Genomic DNA, 16,828 nt, shown 5'->3' on the forward strand with positions numbered 1-16,828 from the left:
AATTATTCTCTCTAGAAATTGTAAAAATGGCAGCATCTGTTTTCAAGACAGAGCACACCCAAAAGCTACCATCAGGCAAGAGCATTAGCTTGGCCTTTTTATTACTAAGAAAAAGCAATTAATTTTGTTTCATCCTCTAAAGATACTGTCAAAGAAAAAAAAATCTTTACAATGAAAACAAATGTTCTCTAGTTTCTTCCACTTGTATTCCAAATTACTGCATCTGACCTTTTCTTAAAACTTTGAGCGTCACAAGGAAATCAGTGGGAATGGGATCATGTGCTGACCAAATACTTAATGGGCAGAAAAACTCACTGAAGTAAAAAGGGATTAATAAAGGGTGGAGAAAAGGACCAGCCCCTCCCAGTTTGGGTGAGCAGATTTGGGATTAGTTATTAGGCAGAAACCCACATGCAATTAACAGCTCTGACATCAGGGGACAAACAAATATAAAACACTCAGCTCTAAGGGAAGGTTAGCAGAGAAACCCCTCAGGAGTCTAAGGTACTGGAGAGAAGCTCTCTGGGGAGAGGGTGGACTCCTGCCAAATCTCCATTAGGATGGGGAATTTTAAATCATGAAAATTAACTTACTAGAAATCTTTTTTCAGATCCATGGTTAAATGTAATTAATGATGATGACCTACTAATAAATGCTTTTGATAAATGATATATGAAATAAGTTTATTTACATATATATGTATATATATACAAATGTAAAATGAAGAAAATTAAATGACTAGGACAGGGGATTTAATTATGTAGGTATTGTACATGTGAAAATTTAAAGGTAAATTACTGTTTTTATTATTTGTTTGAAATGTCATTGTACGGACACAAATTTTATTATTTTATTTTAAAGGTAGGTTAGAAAGGGCTCATACCATTTATAAGAGTACAAAAAAACCTTGCATAATTCTATTTTTCTTTTTTCTTTTCAGCTGGATTTTTATCTATGTGCCTCAGTCTCTACACAAAGGGCAGCAGACCAGATCTTTGCCCTTCCCCCCTTGCTTCCAGCAGAATGAAAGCTCATAAACTCCTCTCTCTGAGATATTCCTTATTTACCCTACTGCTTTTTCAGCAGGCTTGGGCTCAATTCCCACGAGAGTGTGTCACCGTTGAGGCTTTGAGAAGCGGCGTGTGTTGCCCAGACCTTTCTGCCGTGTCTGGGCCTGGGACAGACCCCTGTGGCTCATCGTCAGGGAGGGGCAGGTGCGAGGCAGTGATTGTAGACACCCGACCCCATGGCCCCCAGTACCCCCATGATGGCAGAGATGATCGAGAAGCCTGGCCCATGCGGTTCTTCAATAGGACATGCCACTGCAATGGCAATTTCTCAGGACACAACTGTGGGGCTTGCCGTCCTGGGTGGAGAGGAGCTGCCTGCGACCAGAGGGTTCTCACAGGTAAGTGGACTTATAAGTGGTCTGCAAGAGCCTCAGGGCTCTTAATAGAGTCTTAAATCATTTCAGCAGTAGAAACACCTGGAAATCATGCAAGTCAACCCTCTCTTTTCCTCAGAGGAAACTGAGGCATAGGAAGGATAAGAAGCTTGTTTGATTTAAAGAGTTTGGGTCAAAGCTCAACTTCCGACTAATATTTCCTTCACTAACATTTGTTGAGCAACCACTGTGTGCTAGGAACTGTGCGAGGTGTTTATGACTAGCCCTTTCGGTACCTTAACTTAAGGTGATTATGTTCATTATCATAGGCAAGGTTCAGAAAGGTCAAATCCACATAGCTGGTACATGGTAAACCTTGAATTCACACTGGGATCTGTCTGTCTAATATTTCAGCTTCCTTCACTACCCTGATGACCCACAAAGAAATTTCCCACTGTGATGGTCAAATTCAGGCATTTTAGATGATGAGCCTGGACCATAGCGTAAATAGAATTGAATAACAAAGCATTAAATAGAGACAGTCAGCAATATCACATGGCTTCCTATATGCCAGACAACAGACTCAGAACTTAACAGAGTATTTACTATATCTCTATTATGAGCCAAGCTCTGGTTTGATTGCTTTTTATGTGTTTTCCCTCTGATCTTCACGACTTTATAAAGTAGGTATTATTTTTATCCATGCCTTATGGATGAAAAACTGAGGCTTAGAAAAATGTGCCCAAAGTCATAGAATAAGTCTTAACCACTATACTATACTACCTACCTTGTTTTTGCAAGATTTAAGATGTTAAAAGGATGGAAAATTCCAAGAAAAATGCCAATAGTGAGCAGAAATAAATATAACAGGATAGCAGAATCATAAAATCCATGTCTACTAGTGAGCTAATAGAAATCGTAGAATAAATTGGGGAGAGAAAGAGAGAGAGGGAGTAGGAGGAGAGAGAGAAAGCAGGCCTGAGAAAGGAATTTTAGTTAGAAGATTTTTAAGAGTAATGGATAAATGGAGCATAGTGTGTTTACAGGATAATTGTGCTCATTCATTCTCTACCCATCCCCACAAGGCAAATGCTTTCATGTTTGAATTTTGTATTCCTAAAGTTAGGAGAAATCTTCTGGACTTAAGTACAGAAGAAAGGAACCACTTTGTCCGGGCCCTGGATATGGCAAAGCGCACGATTCACCCTCAGTTTGTCATTGCCACCAGGAGAGCAGAAGAAATATTGGGACCAGATGGCAACACACCACAGTTTGAGAATGTTTCCATTTATAACTACTTTGTCTGGACACACTATTACTCAGTCAAAAAGACCTTCCTTGGGGCGGGGCAGGAAAGCTTTGGTGAAGTGGATTTCTCTCATGAAGGACCAGCTTTCCTCACATGGCATAGGTACCACTTACTGCAGCTGGAGAGAGACATGCAGGTATGCACGAATCTTTTCCATTTGCAGATCCTTTACAGAAGAGGTGCCTTGTTTGTAAGTGATTATAATTAACTGTTTTTTTTCAAATGATCAGAATCTGCGATGACAAAACAATTCTATATTATTAATCTGCCTTTGACAGTCAGTTTTTTCTCCCTGTACTGATTACTTACTTATTAATTAATCTTTATGTTTTGTGAAATAAAAAGAAAGTAATATCAAAGATGAGAAAGCCAATTAAGACATCTGTAGGTGTGAATTACAAGTCTGAAAATTTTCTACAGCTCCGCAATTGAAAAAATGAGTCTCGTGAAGTTTGAAATAAAAGAATCCCATTTGACGTGTCTACCAAAAGTAAACAGATGCCCCCTCCTGGTCTGGATGATGTGAGAGTGTATACACTTCTCAGCCTTTCCAGTCCCAAATGTATCCCTCACCATACCAGCTGGTGATTCTTTCCAATACGGCACATGGTTTAAACCATGAAAAAAAGTCCCTTTCCATTTAGGTTGTCATATTTTCATTGAACTACATTTTCTCCATGCCACTTACCACTGTAAGAGCTATAGAAGAAACCTATTAAAAACACCACATCACTATATTATATGACAGATATGTTAATATGCCTAACTGTAGTAGACACATCACTATGTATCACTATGTATGTGTATATCAAAACATCATGTTGTATACCATAAACATATATAATTTTTTAAAAGACAAAAAGTCACATCTGTGAGGCATTATTTTTAATTAAAAGACATTGACCTTTTTTGGCATAAAGTGAACCTCAACTCAAGCACAGTTATTTCACGCTTATTTTTTTAAGCGGATTAGTTCAAAACATATTAAAGTATCTGGTAACAGATACCTTATTGTTGTTTCTTTTACCAACTGCTCTGTTTGTTAAGAAAAGTATTGTAATTTTAAAATAAAATTTTAAATGATTAGTTCTCAACTGGAAAATTTACAAATTAAACCTGTTTCCTATGTGAAATAAGCAGTGAATCTCTCTCTCCAAGTTAAAATCTAATAATTAACCTAAAAATGTTTGAAGACAGAAAAGATGTTTAGATTCATTTATTGATTTGCAGGATGCTTGTGCCAGCAGTATTCCAAAAAAAAAAAAAAATGACTAGAAGAGAATTAATACTCTAAAATACAGAAAAAAATATTCATTTGAAATTAATCTAGCCATATGCAGTTTGAGAGTGATTAAATGAACTCATCTGATACTCTGAACATCATATTTTATATGATTACAAGTAAGACATTTAGTAGATTATGAGTAGATAAATCTGTCACTTGTAATTGACTGCAGATCTTCATGCCTTTGCCTTCCAGTCATTTTCCCATGAGCACATCAAAATTAAAGGGCAGGTGGAAAGTATCTAAAAGCTTCAATTTTACCTGTGTAAACTTCAACCTCTATGACTTATACTTTAAAAACCCAATAGCAGAAGGAATCTAACAAATTACAATCTAAATGCCCTGTTAAAATGCCATATGAATATTCTCTGGCTCCCAAATGTCAGTTAGTGATCCACAAACTGACTTTTAATGATCACTTGGGAGCTGTCACTAATTTTTGTGAACCACAGTGATGGCTTCTAAAGGAGATTACAAACCCCTGGAGATGAATAACTGGAGATGCCTTGGAAAGCTTTTGGCTCTCTAATATAACCAAGGATAAGGAAATGCTTCCTAAAAATGGTTTTAAAGTGAAAAGCAGAAAAGTATAAATGCTGGAGAGGTAAGATAAAACAATGGCAATCCCCACGTTTAAATCCTACACTCTAAATATAACTCCCCACAGGCCAAAAGAAATGAGAAATAACAAGAAAAGTAAAAATATGTTTTATGGAACCCACTAAAATAAGTTTGTAATCTTGAGCTCAGCATTTTTAAAAATGTGAGATCAGCTCTAAATGGAAAGTAGCTCTCTGGTCTAAAGAACAAAATGCACGAAAATTTATTCTGCTCCTGTTTTGCATTTTTTGTCTTTATGAGTTTCAGGCTGAAGCCTGAGTCTTCATAGTTTAGATTCTGAAGCAGGGGTCTCTAAACAAAACATCTTTAGTGCCCGAGCAGATAAGGTAAGTGTAAAAGAGCTCATGTGGCCTGTGGCCAAACCAGAATCTAAATGTCTAAAGCCATTAAATTAAATTAAAAAACAGAAACAAAACAAAAGTAATTATTTCAGAAAATATATTTCAAGTTTGGATCTGGCTCCAGACTGAGTTAGTGATGCTTGAATTAAAGATAGAAAAATAAAAGAAGGTGGAAATATCAAGGAATAGATTTTATTATTGATAATTTTTGGTATAACCAATAGGAATATAATTATGAACTTAAGAAAAAAAAAGGAGGACTTTTTTTTCTGCAAAATCATTTGCAGAAATTTCTCCACAGTGAGTTGAGTTTCATTCTCTCTAGTGCCTAAGTGAATCCATGAAATGAATTATAAGCTTTGTTAAATAAGGTGTTTAACTCCTCTAGGCCCTCAGGCACCACTGATACACTAACTTGTTCCTTAGTAGCTGAAGGGAGCTAATAGAAAAAGACAAGCAAAAAGGCAGAATTTTAAACAGAAGCAGAGAATATTAACAGAGTTTCTATAATCTAGGAAATGTTGCAAGAGCCTTCTTTCTCCCTTCCTTACTGGAATTTCGCGACTGGGAAAAACGTCTGTGATATCTGCACTGATGACTTGATGGGATCAAGAAGCAATTTTGATTCCACTCTTATAAGCCCGAACTCTGTCTTTTCTCAATGGCGAGTGGTCTGCGAATCCTTGCAAGATTATGATACCCTGGGAACAATCTGTAACAGTAAGTTGCAAATGACAGCCAGGAGTCAGAACTCCTTTTCAAAAGATTATATGCTGCCTGGAAGGCTCTTCATTCTTCTAGGGACTTCAGAATAAAATCTGCTTTTATTATACAGAATTAGTGTACAGGTATTTATTGAGCACCTAGAATATTCAAAGTAATCTGTAAAGTGCTCCAGGGGAAACAGAAAGTGCCTACACATTTTTACATTGCTTTCCTTGAGTAATTTGATCAGTGCATTGCTAACTTCCTTATTTTGAAAATGCCTAGTTGCATAAATTAATCCTCTTAGTGTACACAACACTGCTTAGTAGTCATGTGCCTTGTGTTGGAATTTCACATAAAGTGTTTCCCAAAAAATCTAAAATATGCAAAAACAGTTGAAAATACCCTGGGAGAGAGAGGGAAAGGAAGAAAGGAAGGAAGGAAAGAAAGAAGGAAATAAGGAAGGAATCTATAATATTATTCAGACAGAGAATCAAAATCCAAAATGTGAGATGGGGAAGGAAGGTATCGCATGGAAAATATCTGCCAGCTAGCTGCTTTCCAGCTCTACCAAACTGAACACAATAAAAGAATGCCTAACCAGTTGTCCCAGCATTCTTTCTCAAGTGACCTGAATGCCAACTCTGTCACAGGACAAATTTCTGTTATATGTGGATCTGTTCTTGAACTTTCTATTCTGTTCCTCAGATTGTATTATCATCTGTCCCTGTGCTACTAATAGAAGGTCTTAATTATTAGAGTCCCCCTACCTCACCTTATTTTTCTTTGTCAGTCATGACTAGCTATTTTGAAGTTCTGTCCTTCCATATGAAAACTAGAATTATGGAAATTTATTTTATTATATTCATAACATATTTATTCTGCATATATATTCTTTTATGCATCAAATATTAAATTATTATATAAACTTAAAAATATATTCTAAATAGATCAGAAGTAATTGGATATATTTTTTCACTATTAGAAGATTATGTAGCCATGTATAGGAATAAGAGAAGTGATAGTGTATGAATTTTTCTTCTGTAAAAATTTAAAATTTTGAATAAATTTTTGTTTATTTGGCATGCTGAATGAGTAGTCCCACCTTGTGGCAGAGAAATGAAATTGAATATCAGGATATCTTCAGATACCAAAACATTCATCTCTTTCTGGCCAGGCTGTTATATTTTGACCTGAGAGTTTTCCAGATATTTTCCAATCATCCTGATGATTGGATACCAAAATAAAGCACTATTTAAATGGGTAAATAAAATGATAGTATAGGAGGGGAGAAGAAAAGGGAAGAGATTTTGTTTTCATGGCAGTTATTTTTTCAGTTAATATAACAAGTCTCTTAACTGAGACACAGTGTTTCAGGACAAGTCGAAGATTATTTTAGGTGAAACAAATTCCAAAATTACCCCTTGTCTCAGTTCCAGATATAAATACTAAGCATTTTATTTATTAGGCAAGTGAAAGAAAAAAGAAACTAATGTAGTATGGAACACATGTTATGTGTCTGATATGGTACCAAGTTCTTTAATATGGCACCTTGTTTAATCCTCATGGCAATTCTTTCTTCTCTCTACTTTTCTTCCTGGATGATCTTATCTTCTTCAGGAGACCCATACATGTGCATCTTTAGATCAAACCTTCCATAGATATTTTACACCCATGTCTTCATATGCTTGTTGAACAATATCCCTCCAATATTCCATTAGTGCCCCCAACTTGGCAGATTGGAAAAGTGAATTATCGACACTTCCAGCCACTAAAATATCATCTTTGATTCATCATATAAAAAACATTGTTCTTTCTTCACGATACTTCTCAAATCTATTTTCTTTTTTAGACAGGACTCCAATCTATAGGATGTTATTTCATGCAATGACAGAATTTGTCGATGTGCAAACAAATTTAAAAACCACTGAGCTAAATTTAAACGGTTTAACTAGTTTCTTTTATTATCAGAATTCTCCACTACGAAACTTCATGAGAGCAAATTAGAATGCAGTGTTTCAAAATCCAAGTAACCAATACTTTTTTCTTGGGATTATTTATTTCTTTGTCCTCCCTGAACAGGAACTCCCAAAACATCAGCTTGAATTGATAGTTTAGCTAGTGATGTCTGAAAGTTTTTGGTGATAATGTGCACCCAAAAAAATGCACAATGCACTTTCATTATGCTAATTTATCAGGTTCTAGTCGTTAGGTTAATTGTAAAGCATACAACATGGGAAATTTTATGAATGAGATAAAGAAAATATGAATTGAAGTTGTAATATTATCTCTCTTAGTCCAACGAATTATTTTTCTTGGACTTTCAGAGCACACATATTTCTCTCTGGAGACCACTGAGATAGACTGATGCAAAATGTTCCTAACCAATATCCCCCCCTCCCACCGATCTAAGGCTTTGATTTCTCCTTACTGTCTAATGAATTAAATATAACTTTCTCATCTTGGTATTTGATTTCTTTACAATATGGCTCTGGTCTAGCTTCCCATCTTTCCCACAGTCCACTACTTTCCCATGTATTCCAGGCAAGCTATTCCCCAAACAGCAAAATTTATACACATGTAAAATGCAGATTTCAGTGTGGAGTTTAGATTTGAGATTATTTTGGCAAAATTCAATTTCCCATGGAATTTTCATTTTAATAGCTTCTCATGAAAGAAGCATGTGCTGGTTTAATTAATACCAGGACCTGTAACTGTTAGTGTGATCACATCGTCTTCTTCAGATGTTCCAATGTATCACATATCTATTCTACTCACAGAAGTAGGACATTGCAACAGATTTTCTCACTTTAATGCCAGTATAAGTATGCATTTTTAAATTTTTACTTCTACAAAACCTATCTTGCGGTGTTCATGTTATGCAAGAAGTTTTAAGGAGGAGTGATGAGACCTCTAAACATTCTATAAGTTTTTGCCTATCCCTTCTTTTTCCCAGGCACTGAGAGTGGGCCAATTAGAAGAAATCCGGGTGGAAATGTGGCCAGACCGATGGTGCAACGTCTTCCTGAACCACAGGATGTCGCTCAGTGCTTGGGAGTTGATGTCTTTGACACACCTCCTTTTTATTCCACTTCTACAAACAGTTTCCGAAATGCAGTGGAAGGTAAGTAAACGAAATCGGTGCTTTGAATTGATCTAGTTATCAAAGTAAACTGACATGTTCAAAATCAGGTCTTTTTGAAAAGGCTTTGAATACCATATTGATCCTGTGAGTTTATGTGAATGGAGTTGTCTATTATGATTCAGTCACAAATATCTGCTCAAAAAAGAACTTTCTAGAAGAGAAGTGTCAGTCCATGAAACTCTTTTTAACTATCATAGGAGAAGCCTATGGAAACTATTCTCCAGTCTTTTAAACCCCTTAAACACTATTTAATCCCAAATTTCCCATCACTAGCTGGCCTATATGTGTAACTATATCAAGGTCTAGCTTTGGCAAACAATATTCCAAGACTTTTAGAGCTTATTAAAAAAATTATGTTTAAAAAACAAGAGTAATGATAAAAGAACTCCAAACAGTTAGTTGACACTCAGTATAGCCTGGTTTGGGCACATGTTTTATTTAGGTCTGTATCATCCTGTAACTTTTTTTAAAGGTCGATAAAAATTCCAATTAACATCTACTAGTATTCAATTTGGTTTTCCTTGTTTAATAGTTTTAACATTTTAAAAGTATTTTAAAGCTCAGGAAACTGAGGTCCAAAGAGGTGAAATGACTTTCCCAAGACATTTAACTAGTTGATATCAGAACAGATTCAAATTCAAGTTTTTTAACCCAGTATCTTTATACAATAAATTTTAATACCTCTAAATCACGCCTAATATATATTTAAACATTTAAAAATGTCTAATTACATTCAACTTTATTATAAATTTGTTATTGTCAAAATTTACCTTAAATATATAGCATTGCTCATGTTGAACCCCACCCCAATTCCCCACATTAGGAACAGATCTCTTTTTCCTATGATTTGAGATACTTGATATATAAATCTGATAATTACGTTTAAGTTTCTCTCCTTTTATTATCAAAACTGTATGCCATTATTACCTATCTCTATGTTTATTTTAATTACTATGGGAATGCACTTATTTGGAAATAATTCAATAAATAAGCACTATATTTTGACAAAACTGGTATCTATAAACTAAGTCTGTAAGTACTGATTTCTAATGCAGTTTGTGTCTTATTAATACCAATCAGAACACATTATATGGATGTCCTGACAGAATGTGTGAAAAGACTAGTGCCTAGCCATATGCCATATGCATTGCAGGCAATTTTTAAATGTTTTTTGAATCAAAAAATAGTGGAATAAATGCATGGAAATTAATAAATGGAGGAATGAGTGGCTGTAACTATGCAATTAATCTTAGATTAAGATAAAATGGGTTAATTTATTTTAAATTCTGATTTAATTTTATAACATATAATTTTTCTCTACTCTCCAGCCTCTAGTACTTCAAGCCAGTAAGACATCCCACTTCACAGACCCTCTGTTTTTATTATGACCTGTCCTGCATCTATTCTCATCTTCTTCCTAATATATATATTAATATAACACAATATAATATAACATATATATGCCTTATATACATATATACACACACACACACACACACACATATATATATATATGGAATAGGGAGATTTATCAAAAGTTCTATAAATGTTTTCACAGTAGGCTTTCCATATGTTTAAAACTAATACAGAGATGGTGGGAAAGTTCTGAAATTTTTCAACTTCCCCCACAAAAATAAAATAATTTTTCCAAAAATAAATATGCTGACTGACAGTCATCCAAAAGGAGTAAGGTAGGAGACTAAAGAAGCATCTGAAAATTTAAGTTCCAGGACATTCAGAATGATGTTCAAGTTGTGTCAGCAGTTTTTAGTAGAAACTGGAGATTTCCTCTGTCTTTATTTGCATGTAGAACAATGTCTGCCCTGTCAAAATACAGTGTTCTATGTCTCTTGCCTGGTATCCTTTGCAGGTCATTATTTTTAACCTAGAGGCTACATTTAGAATGTCATGTTACTAGCTTAAAAGTAACCAAGCTCTGGGTATAGCAAGCAAGTGTCATCAACCAGAGGTCCAGAGAAGCAATGCTATTATATTAAGGCAAAACTTGGCCTCACAAGCTTTGGAAAAACTGTTTCCCAATATAATCACTGCTATTGACTTGAAAAATAAGGCGTTTGCAATGTTTTTTTACTGTTCTTATCCTTACATTTATATCTAGGTTATAGTGAACCCACGGGAAACTATAACCCTGCTGTTCGAAGTCTTCACAATTTGGCTCATCTGTTCCTGAATGGAACAGGAGGACAAACCCACTTGTCTCCAAATGATCCTATTTTTGTCCTCCTGCATACTTTCACTGATGCAGTCTTTGACGAATGGCTGAGGAGATACAACGCAGGTGAGATGCTTTCATATATACCTTTTGCAGGCTCAGCCAGTGGGATTGTTGAGATGGCAAAGTTATCAGTTTAGACTAAGCACTTGACACATACAAGATATGCTTCAAAATAAGCATAAAATAGCTATAGTATCTAGACATTTCCAAATATTCAAAACTACTTTGAAAAGGCATGTAATAAGTCTCTCAGATTAGTTGTGACATTTATGAATATCACCACTTGCTAGAACTAACCAGGTAACCCTTTCTCATTTTACTATGAAAAGACGATAATCATGTTTCCCAAATTTTTCTTCTTTATCTTCCAGCACACATTCTCATTGTTTTTTATCTATTTATTTATTTGTTTTTATTTATTTATTTTTCACCCCTGGCCAGTACAGAAAACCAAACCGTTGACCTTGGAGTTGTCAACACTGCTCTCTAACCAACTGAGATAACAGGCCAGCCCTCTCATTGTTTTTTAATACAAATGAAGAAACCTAACAGAGCTCTTCTTTGATACCCCACATGATGAAAAATTTTATACCCATAATCCACAGTTCTGATTTTTATTACTTTATGACCTCTCACAAATGGAAATTTTGTTCAACTTGAAAATTTAATGTTGGTTTTAATATTATACCATAGGAAATCTCTTTTAAGTTTATTTCAATGAGTTTTTAAAATATTATTTAAAAGGCCTCTTTCTCTGCACTCTTACTCAGCTGAGAGGCTCACATTACATCAAACAATGAAAGAGCTTTCATTGGTTAAAACATTACAAAGTTTCATGTACTGAAAGTGTTCTAAATTTTGGCTCTGGGCCTTTACTTTATCGAGCACATACACGTGATATCAGAGGTTAACCATTGTTTTAGTCCGTTTTGTGTTGCTATAACAGAAACACCTGAGACTGGGTAATTTATAAGGAAAAGAGGTTTATTTGGCTTACGATTCTGGTACAGCTGCATCTGGCATGGGCCTCAGGCTGCTTCTACTCATGGCGGAAAGTGGCAGGCAGCCAGTGGGTACAAGCAGATCACATGGCGAGAGGAAGCAAGAGAGAGAACGCAAGAGAGAGAGAGAGAGAGAGAGAGAGAGAGAGGAAGAGCCAGGGTCCTTTAAACAATCAGATCTCGTGGGAACTAATAGAGTGAGAATTCACTCACTACCCCTCCTCCCCCAGGGAGACAATTCATCCATTCATGAGGGATCCGCCCTCATGACTCAATCAGTTTCCAACACAGCCACATTGGAGATTAAATTTCCACATGAGTTTTGGAGGGGACAACACATCGAAACTCTATCAAACATCTGTTCAGTTATCTATCCATTAGGCCAGTCTCTTATTTATGTGTGTGTATGTGCAGTAAAAGCCTCTAATCCAATCTGATCAGGACCTTTAGTTAATGGATTGGTCAAATAGTTTATTCTATTAGAAAATCACTTAAGAAACAAATATTGGTTCTGTTATAAATTGGTTATAAATTCACTGATTGGAGTTTCACCTCCTTTTTCATGTTTATTTACATACATAACTGCAACCATAATAAATTAGCTATAATATTACAGTATCAGTTTCTTTAAAATGAAATGAGAAATTAATGAAGGTTTCTAGGTTGCCTGGGTAGTAGTGAGGAGAAAAGCACCTTAAATTCAAACTAGAAAATCAGCCTGCAGCATAATTCTGATAAAATGTGGTCATAAAACTATAGGAAAATCCATGTAAATACTTACAAATTGCATGAAAGCTAAACTCAAACAATTAGCCACCTTCTTAATTATTCCATGTACCTGCAAATGTCCTTTGGAAAACAGTGTTATAAAACAACTACTTTAGGGAGAAAAAATAAATAAAAAGATTAGAAGAATCTCTAAAATTGTCCATAAAGCAGAAGGCTTTGTTAAAAATAAGTCTAGGAGTGGAGGATGACATTATTTTTTCAAAATGTTTCAGAAGATTTTTATAAAAATATAAGGCTCTTCGAGAATCATAGACTTATAGAATTATTATAGAGTCTGAATGGAACAAGATTTAGATCTTACAGCTAAAGGAAATTACAGTCATTTACATTGTAATGTCCATTGTGGAATTGTCTCATTAGACATGAGATAGTGCAATAGAAAACATCCAAACTCTAGTTACTACAGTGTTAATTTTTATTCACTAGTATATCAGATCTTGTGCATAGCTAATTCAATTCCCCCTTTTTTTTCAACTGAGAATTATGTGAGTTAAGTTTTAAATAGAGTAGCCCAGTTGCTAAGTAAATTTTTTCAAAAGTGGTTTATACATTTCCTAGAATGATCACTACTTTACTTATTGAGTGGTGAGAGAAATGAAGTAATCACACATACACTTCAATCTTTTTACAAATGCCATTTGAGCACCTACTATTTCCTAGGCAATAGTCTAGGTACCAGAAATAGAGTATCACACAAAATTCACAAAACTATTTTCTTCTGGAACTTTCCTGCCTGTTGTTAGAATTGACAATGAACATACGTAAACAAATATACAGTGTGTTAGATGGTGGAAATTGTTTGTAGACAAATAAAACTAGAAAATGGGATAGTGAGTACGTAGACATATGGAGAAAGATCCAAGACAAAGAAACAGAAAGGAGCCACTGTGGCTAGAGCAGAGTGAGGAATGGAAAGAGAACGGTGAGAAATAGTAAGGTTGGAGGTATAACAGGATCCTGAAGGACGCTGGATTTAACTCTAAGAGAGATAGGGAGCCATCAGAAGAAGTTACATGACAATCCAATTGTTATTGCTTTTTTTACTATTATTATTCCTCCACTCATTTTAATGGACATAACCTTATCACACAGCTGATGCTGAACGGGGTTGAGGCTGGTCAAGTAAGGATTCAGTAGAAAGGTGAAATGGGAAGTTTTAAAAATTACCTAAAATAATAATCTTAATTCCTAACTTTAATAAATAATTAACGATAATGCACTAGAATATGAGTTTCTTGAGAGCAGCAATTCTGTCTGTTTTGTTCAATGCTATAGGCTCAGTGCGTAGACCAGTGCCTGGCGCTAGTCAGTACTCAATAGAGTTTATTATAAAAGATGACCAGTAAGGGGATTTTTAACCCCTGACTTGGTGGTGTCAGCACCACACTCTCCCAAGTAAGCCATGGGCCAGCCCTTAGAGTTTAATAGATAAATACTTAATTAGCTTTAATACATTGTAAGTTGAAAACCACCAAAACATAAACACTTCCTGCTATTTCTATGATCAATTGTTCTTCAAGCTAGATGCTAAAACATCCTTCTGTGACCCACAGGACCATAGTGACTGTCTGGGTAATAAACCTCTTGCAAACAGAAAATCTAACACTGGATTGACCTTCTCTCATATTCCAGCTCTTCTAAACATATCCCACTAGTTTCCTCCCAAGCCAACTTTCAACTCTGGTTTTGTGACATTTCATTTGGAATTCAATTGTACCAACATGAATACAGAACAAAGAACAACCTTTTGTCACAAAGAACCTGTCTCTCCTTTTATCCCTCATGACAGAAATTCACTAATAATACAAATGCCCATGGCTTATATTTAAAGAGAAAGAGGAGAGATGGCAGGAAGCGAACAAGATTCCAGGAACTCAATTCAAAATTTTAAATAATTTTTGCTAACAGAGTAAAACCTCGGAAGAAAATTAATGATGATTTCTCTAGAAATAAACAGAACAAATGAAAAACATCAAACAGAAATATTCATATTAAAGGGAAAACCTGCAATAAATGTACTGTCATCTCAAATTTGTGACAAACTACAGGTTCATTTTTTCGTTGGCTTTGAAAAATAAGTTAACGAATTTTATTTAAATTAGTTCTGTAATTTAAAAATAAAACAGTTGACGATCATTACAGATGATAAAATACTAGAACTCCCTTGCTTTCAAACATTCTTTTTTTATTAAGTGATATGTTGGTGCTGTATTCAAAGCATTTGAACTTTGTTTTATGTAATTCCCTGTTCTGCTGCTGTAAAACTTTCTTTTATGTCTTTATTCAGTGCGAAAAGTGGAAGGACGATTTTTCATGTTCTCCTTGAGTATTTCTAGACACCTTCAGAACATAAAAATGAATTAATTTGAGCCTTATTATATCTATTAACAAGTTGTTTTGGAAATGTTTTAGATATAGCCACATTTCCATTGGAAAATGCTCCTATTGGACATAATAGACAATACAATATGGTGCCATTCTGGCCTCCAATAACCAACACAGAAATGTTTGTTACTGCTCCAGACAACCTGGGATATATTTATGAAGTTCAGTGGACAGGTAAGTATTGAAAATGTGTTTTAACTGTGATAATTTTCAAAAGCAAATTTGTTATCTTTAAAGTAATCACAGTTTTCTGAGGCTTACATTTTTCTATTTGGATTTAGAAGCTTTCATTTAGACTTTTATTTAGGGATAAAGAGAGGGAATTTCACATGTGTCAAGAGCCCACTGTGACCTGGGTTGAGCGGATTATATAGCACTCTGTCTTATTTAATCCTCAAAACTCTTTGAAGTGGGTATTATAATCCTCATTTTACAGATAAGAAATCTGAGGCTTAGAGAGGTTAATTGTCAAATATCATACTTCCAGTAAAGGTAAAGAATGAGTTTTGAGCTCAGGCCCACATAATATGCCCCACTTTTGCTACTACAACATGTTGCCTTCATTTATTTATCCTAAATGAAGAGGAACTGAGATGCTCTGAGCTACCTTTTCTGAGAATTTAGAATTCAAAACTTTCTTGTTTAAATCAAATCTCTTTCTCAACAAAGGCAGTCTGGTATAGTGGAAAAGCAGGATTTGGATTCTGAAAAACCTGAGTTCCAAAACCAACACAAGTGCCTCCTTACCACATGAACCTGGGCAAGTGACTCAGACTCTTTGAGCCATCATTTCTTCACCTTTAGAATACAAATAACAATAACTATCCCAATATGTTCCACTCATTAAAAGAAATTAAGAAGTGCCTTCAAGATGATAGGTGCTTTGTTAGGCAATGTGGTCAATAAAAATTAAATAGGAGGATTTCTATTAAAGTGCCTGGAATAGTGCCTAAATCTGGGATATCCAATTTTGGGTGATAACTATTTTAATATTTGTTTTGTTACTCTCATTTTTTGTTCAAATAGGTCGGGATTTTAGTATATCTGAGATCATTACTATAGCTGTAGTTGCTGCTCTATTGCTGGCTGCAGTCATTTTTGCGGGTGCTTCTTGTTTGATTCGTGCCAGAAGCAAAATGAATGAAGCTAATCAGCCTCTCCTCACTGATCAGTATCAACGCTATGCCGAAGAATATGAAAAACTCCATAATCCTAATCAGTCTATGGTCTGATAACAAGTGATTTACTCTCCAATTCATTACTGTCACAAAACCACCTGGTTGAAAAATAATAGAGAAATCTACTAACTTTATTTTCTTCACTTTGTTACTTACTTTGTCATACATGTGTATATTGAAATAAAAACTCCAGAGGTTATGTTCCTGAGCTGTGAAGAGTCATTCAGAATCTTTTCAATGGATTCTAACGTTCAGCTCTATTTAATATGGTGGGTTGCACCAATTTCGGCATGTTTAAGGGTATAGAGTGAAGATCTTTGGCGTGTTTTAAAAACTGACTATATGATGATGCAAATAAGGCACTGTGCTTTGCTTATGTGTAAAGAAAAATAATGGTTGATAGTAAATCTCTGTTTAAAATACCTGATTGGGCATTTCTAAAATATTAA

The 16,828-nt window shown here is 35.0% G+C and overlaps 1 protein-coding gene across 1 annotated transcript; it reads left to right on the forward strand.

Moving 5' to 3' along the window:
- The first annotated feature begins 1,023 nt into the window (after positions 1-1,023).
- TYRP1 (tyrosinase related protein 1) lies at positions 1,024-16,433 on the forward strand. The gene is made up of 7 exons (XM_063081001.1): positions 1,024-1,408; positions 2,507-2,829; positions 5,456-5,660; positions 8,602-8,769; positions 10,910-11,089; positions 15,229-15,375; positions 16,228-16,433. Exons 1-7 carry the CDS (start codon positions 1,024-1,026, stop codon positions 16,431-16,433), a joined length of 1,614 nt encoding a protein of 537 aa, XP_062937071.1.
- Positions 16,434-16,828: the final 395 nt, after the last annotated feature.

Source organism: Cynocephalus volans, chromosome 16, assembly GCF_027409185.1.
Source record: "Cynocephalus volans isolate mCynVol1 chromosome 16, mCynVol1.pri, whole genome shotgun sequence".
In the NCBI taxonomy this organism is placed as follows: domain Eukaryota; kingdom Metazoa; phylum Chordata; class Mammalia; order Dermoptera; family Cynocephalidae; genus Cynocephalus; species Cynocephalus volans.

Bases quoted from the DNA above. Each gene is read 5' to 3' on its own strand.
- TYRP1 (XM_063081001.1), top strand. From the start codon at position 1,024: ATGAAAGCTCATAAACTCCTCTCTCTGAGATATTCCTTATTTACCCTA. The intron at 8,770-10,909 runs GTAAGTAAACGA...ATTTATATCTAG, and splicing joins TTTCCGAAATGCAGTGGAAG to GTTATAGTGAACCCACGGGA. The intron at 11,090-15,228 runs GTGAGATGCTTT...GAAATGTTTTAG, and splicing joins GCTGAGGAGATACAACGCAG to ATATAGCCACATTTCCATTG.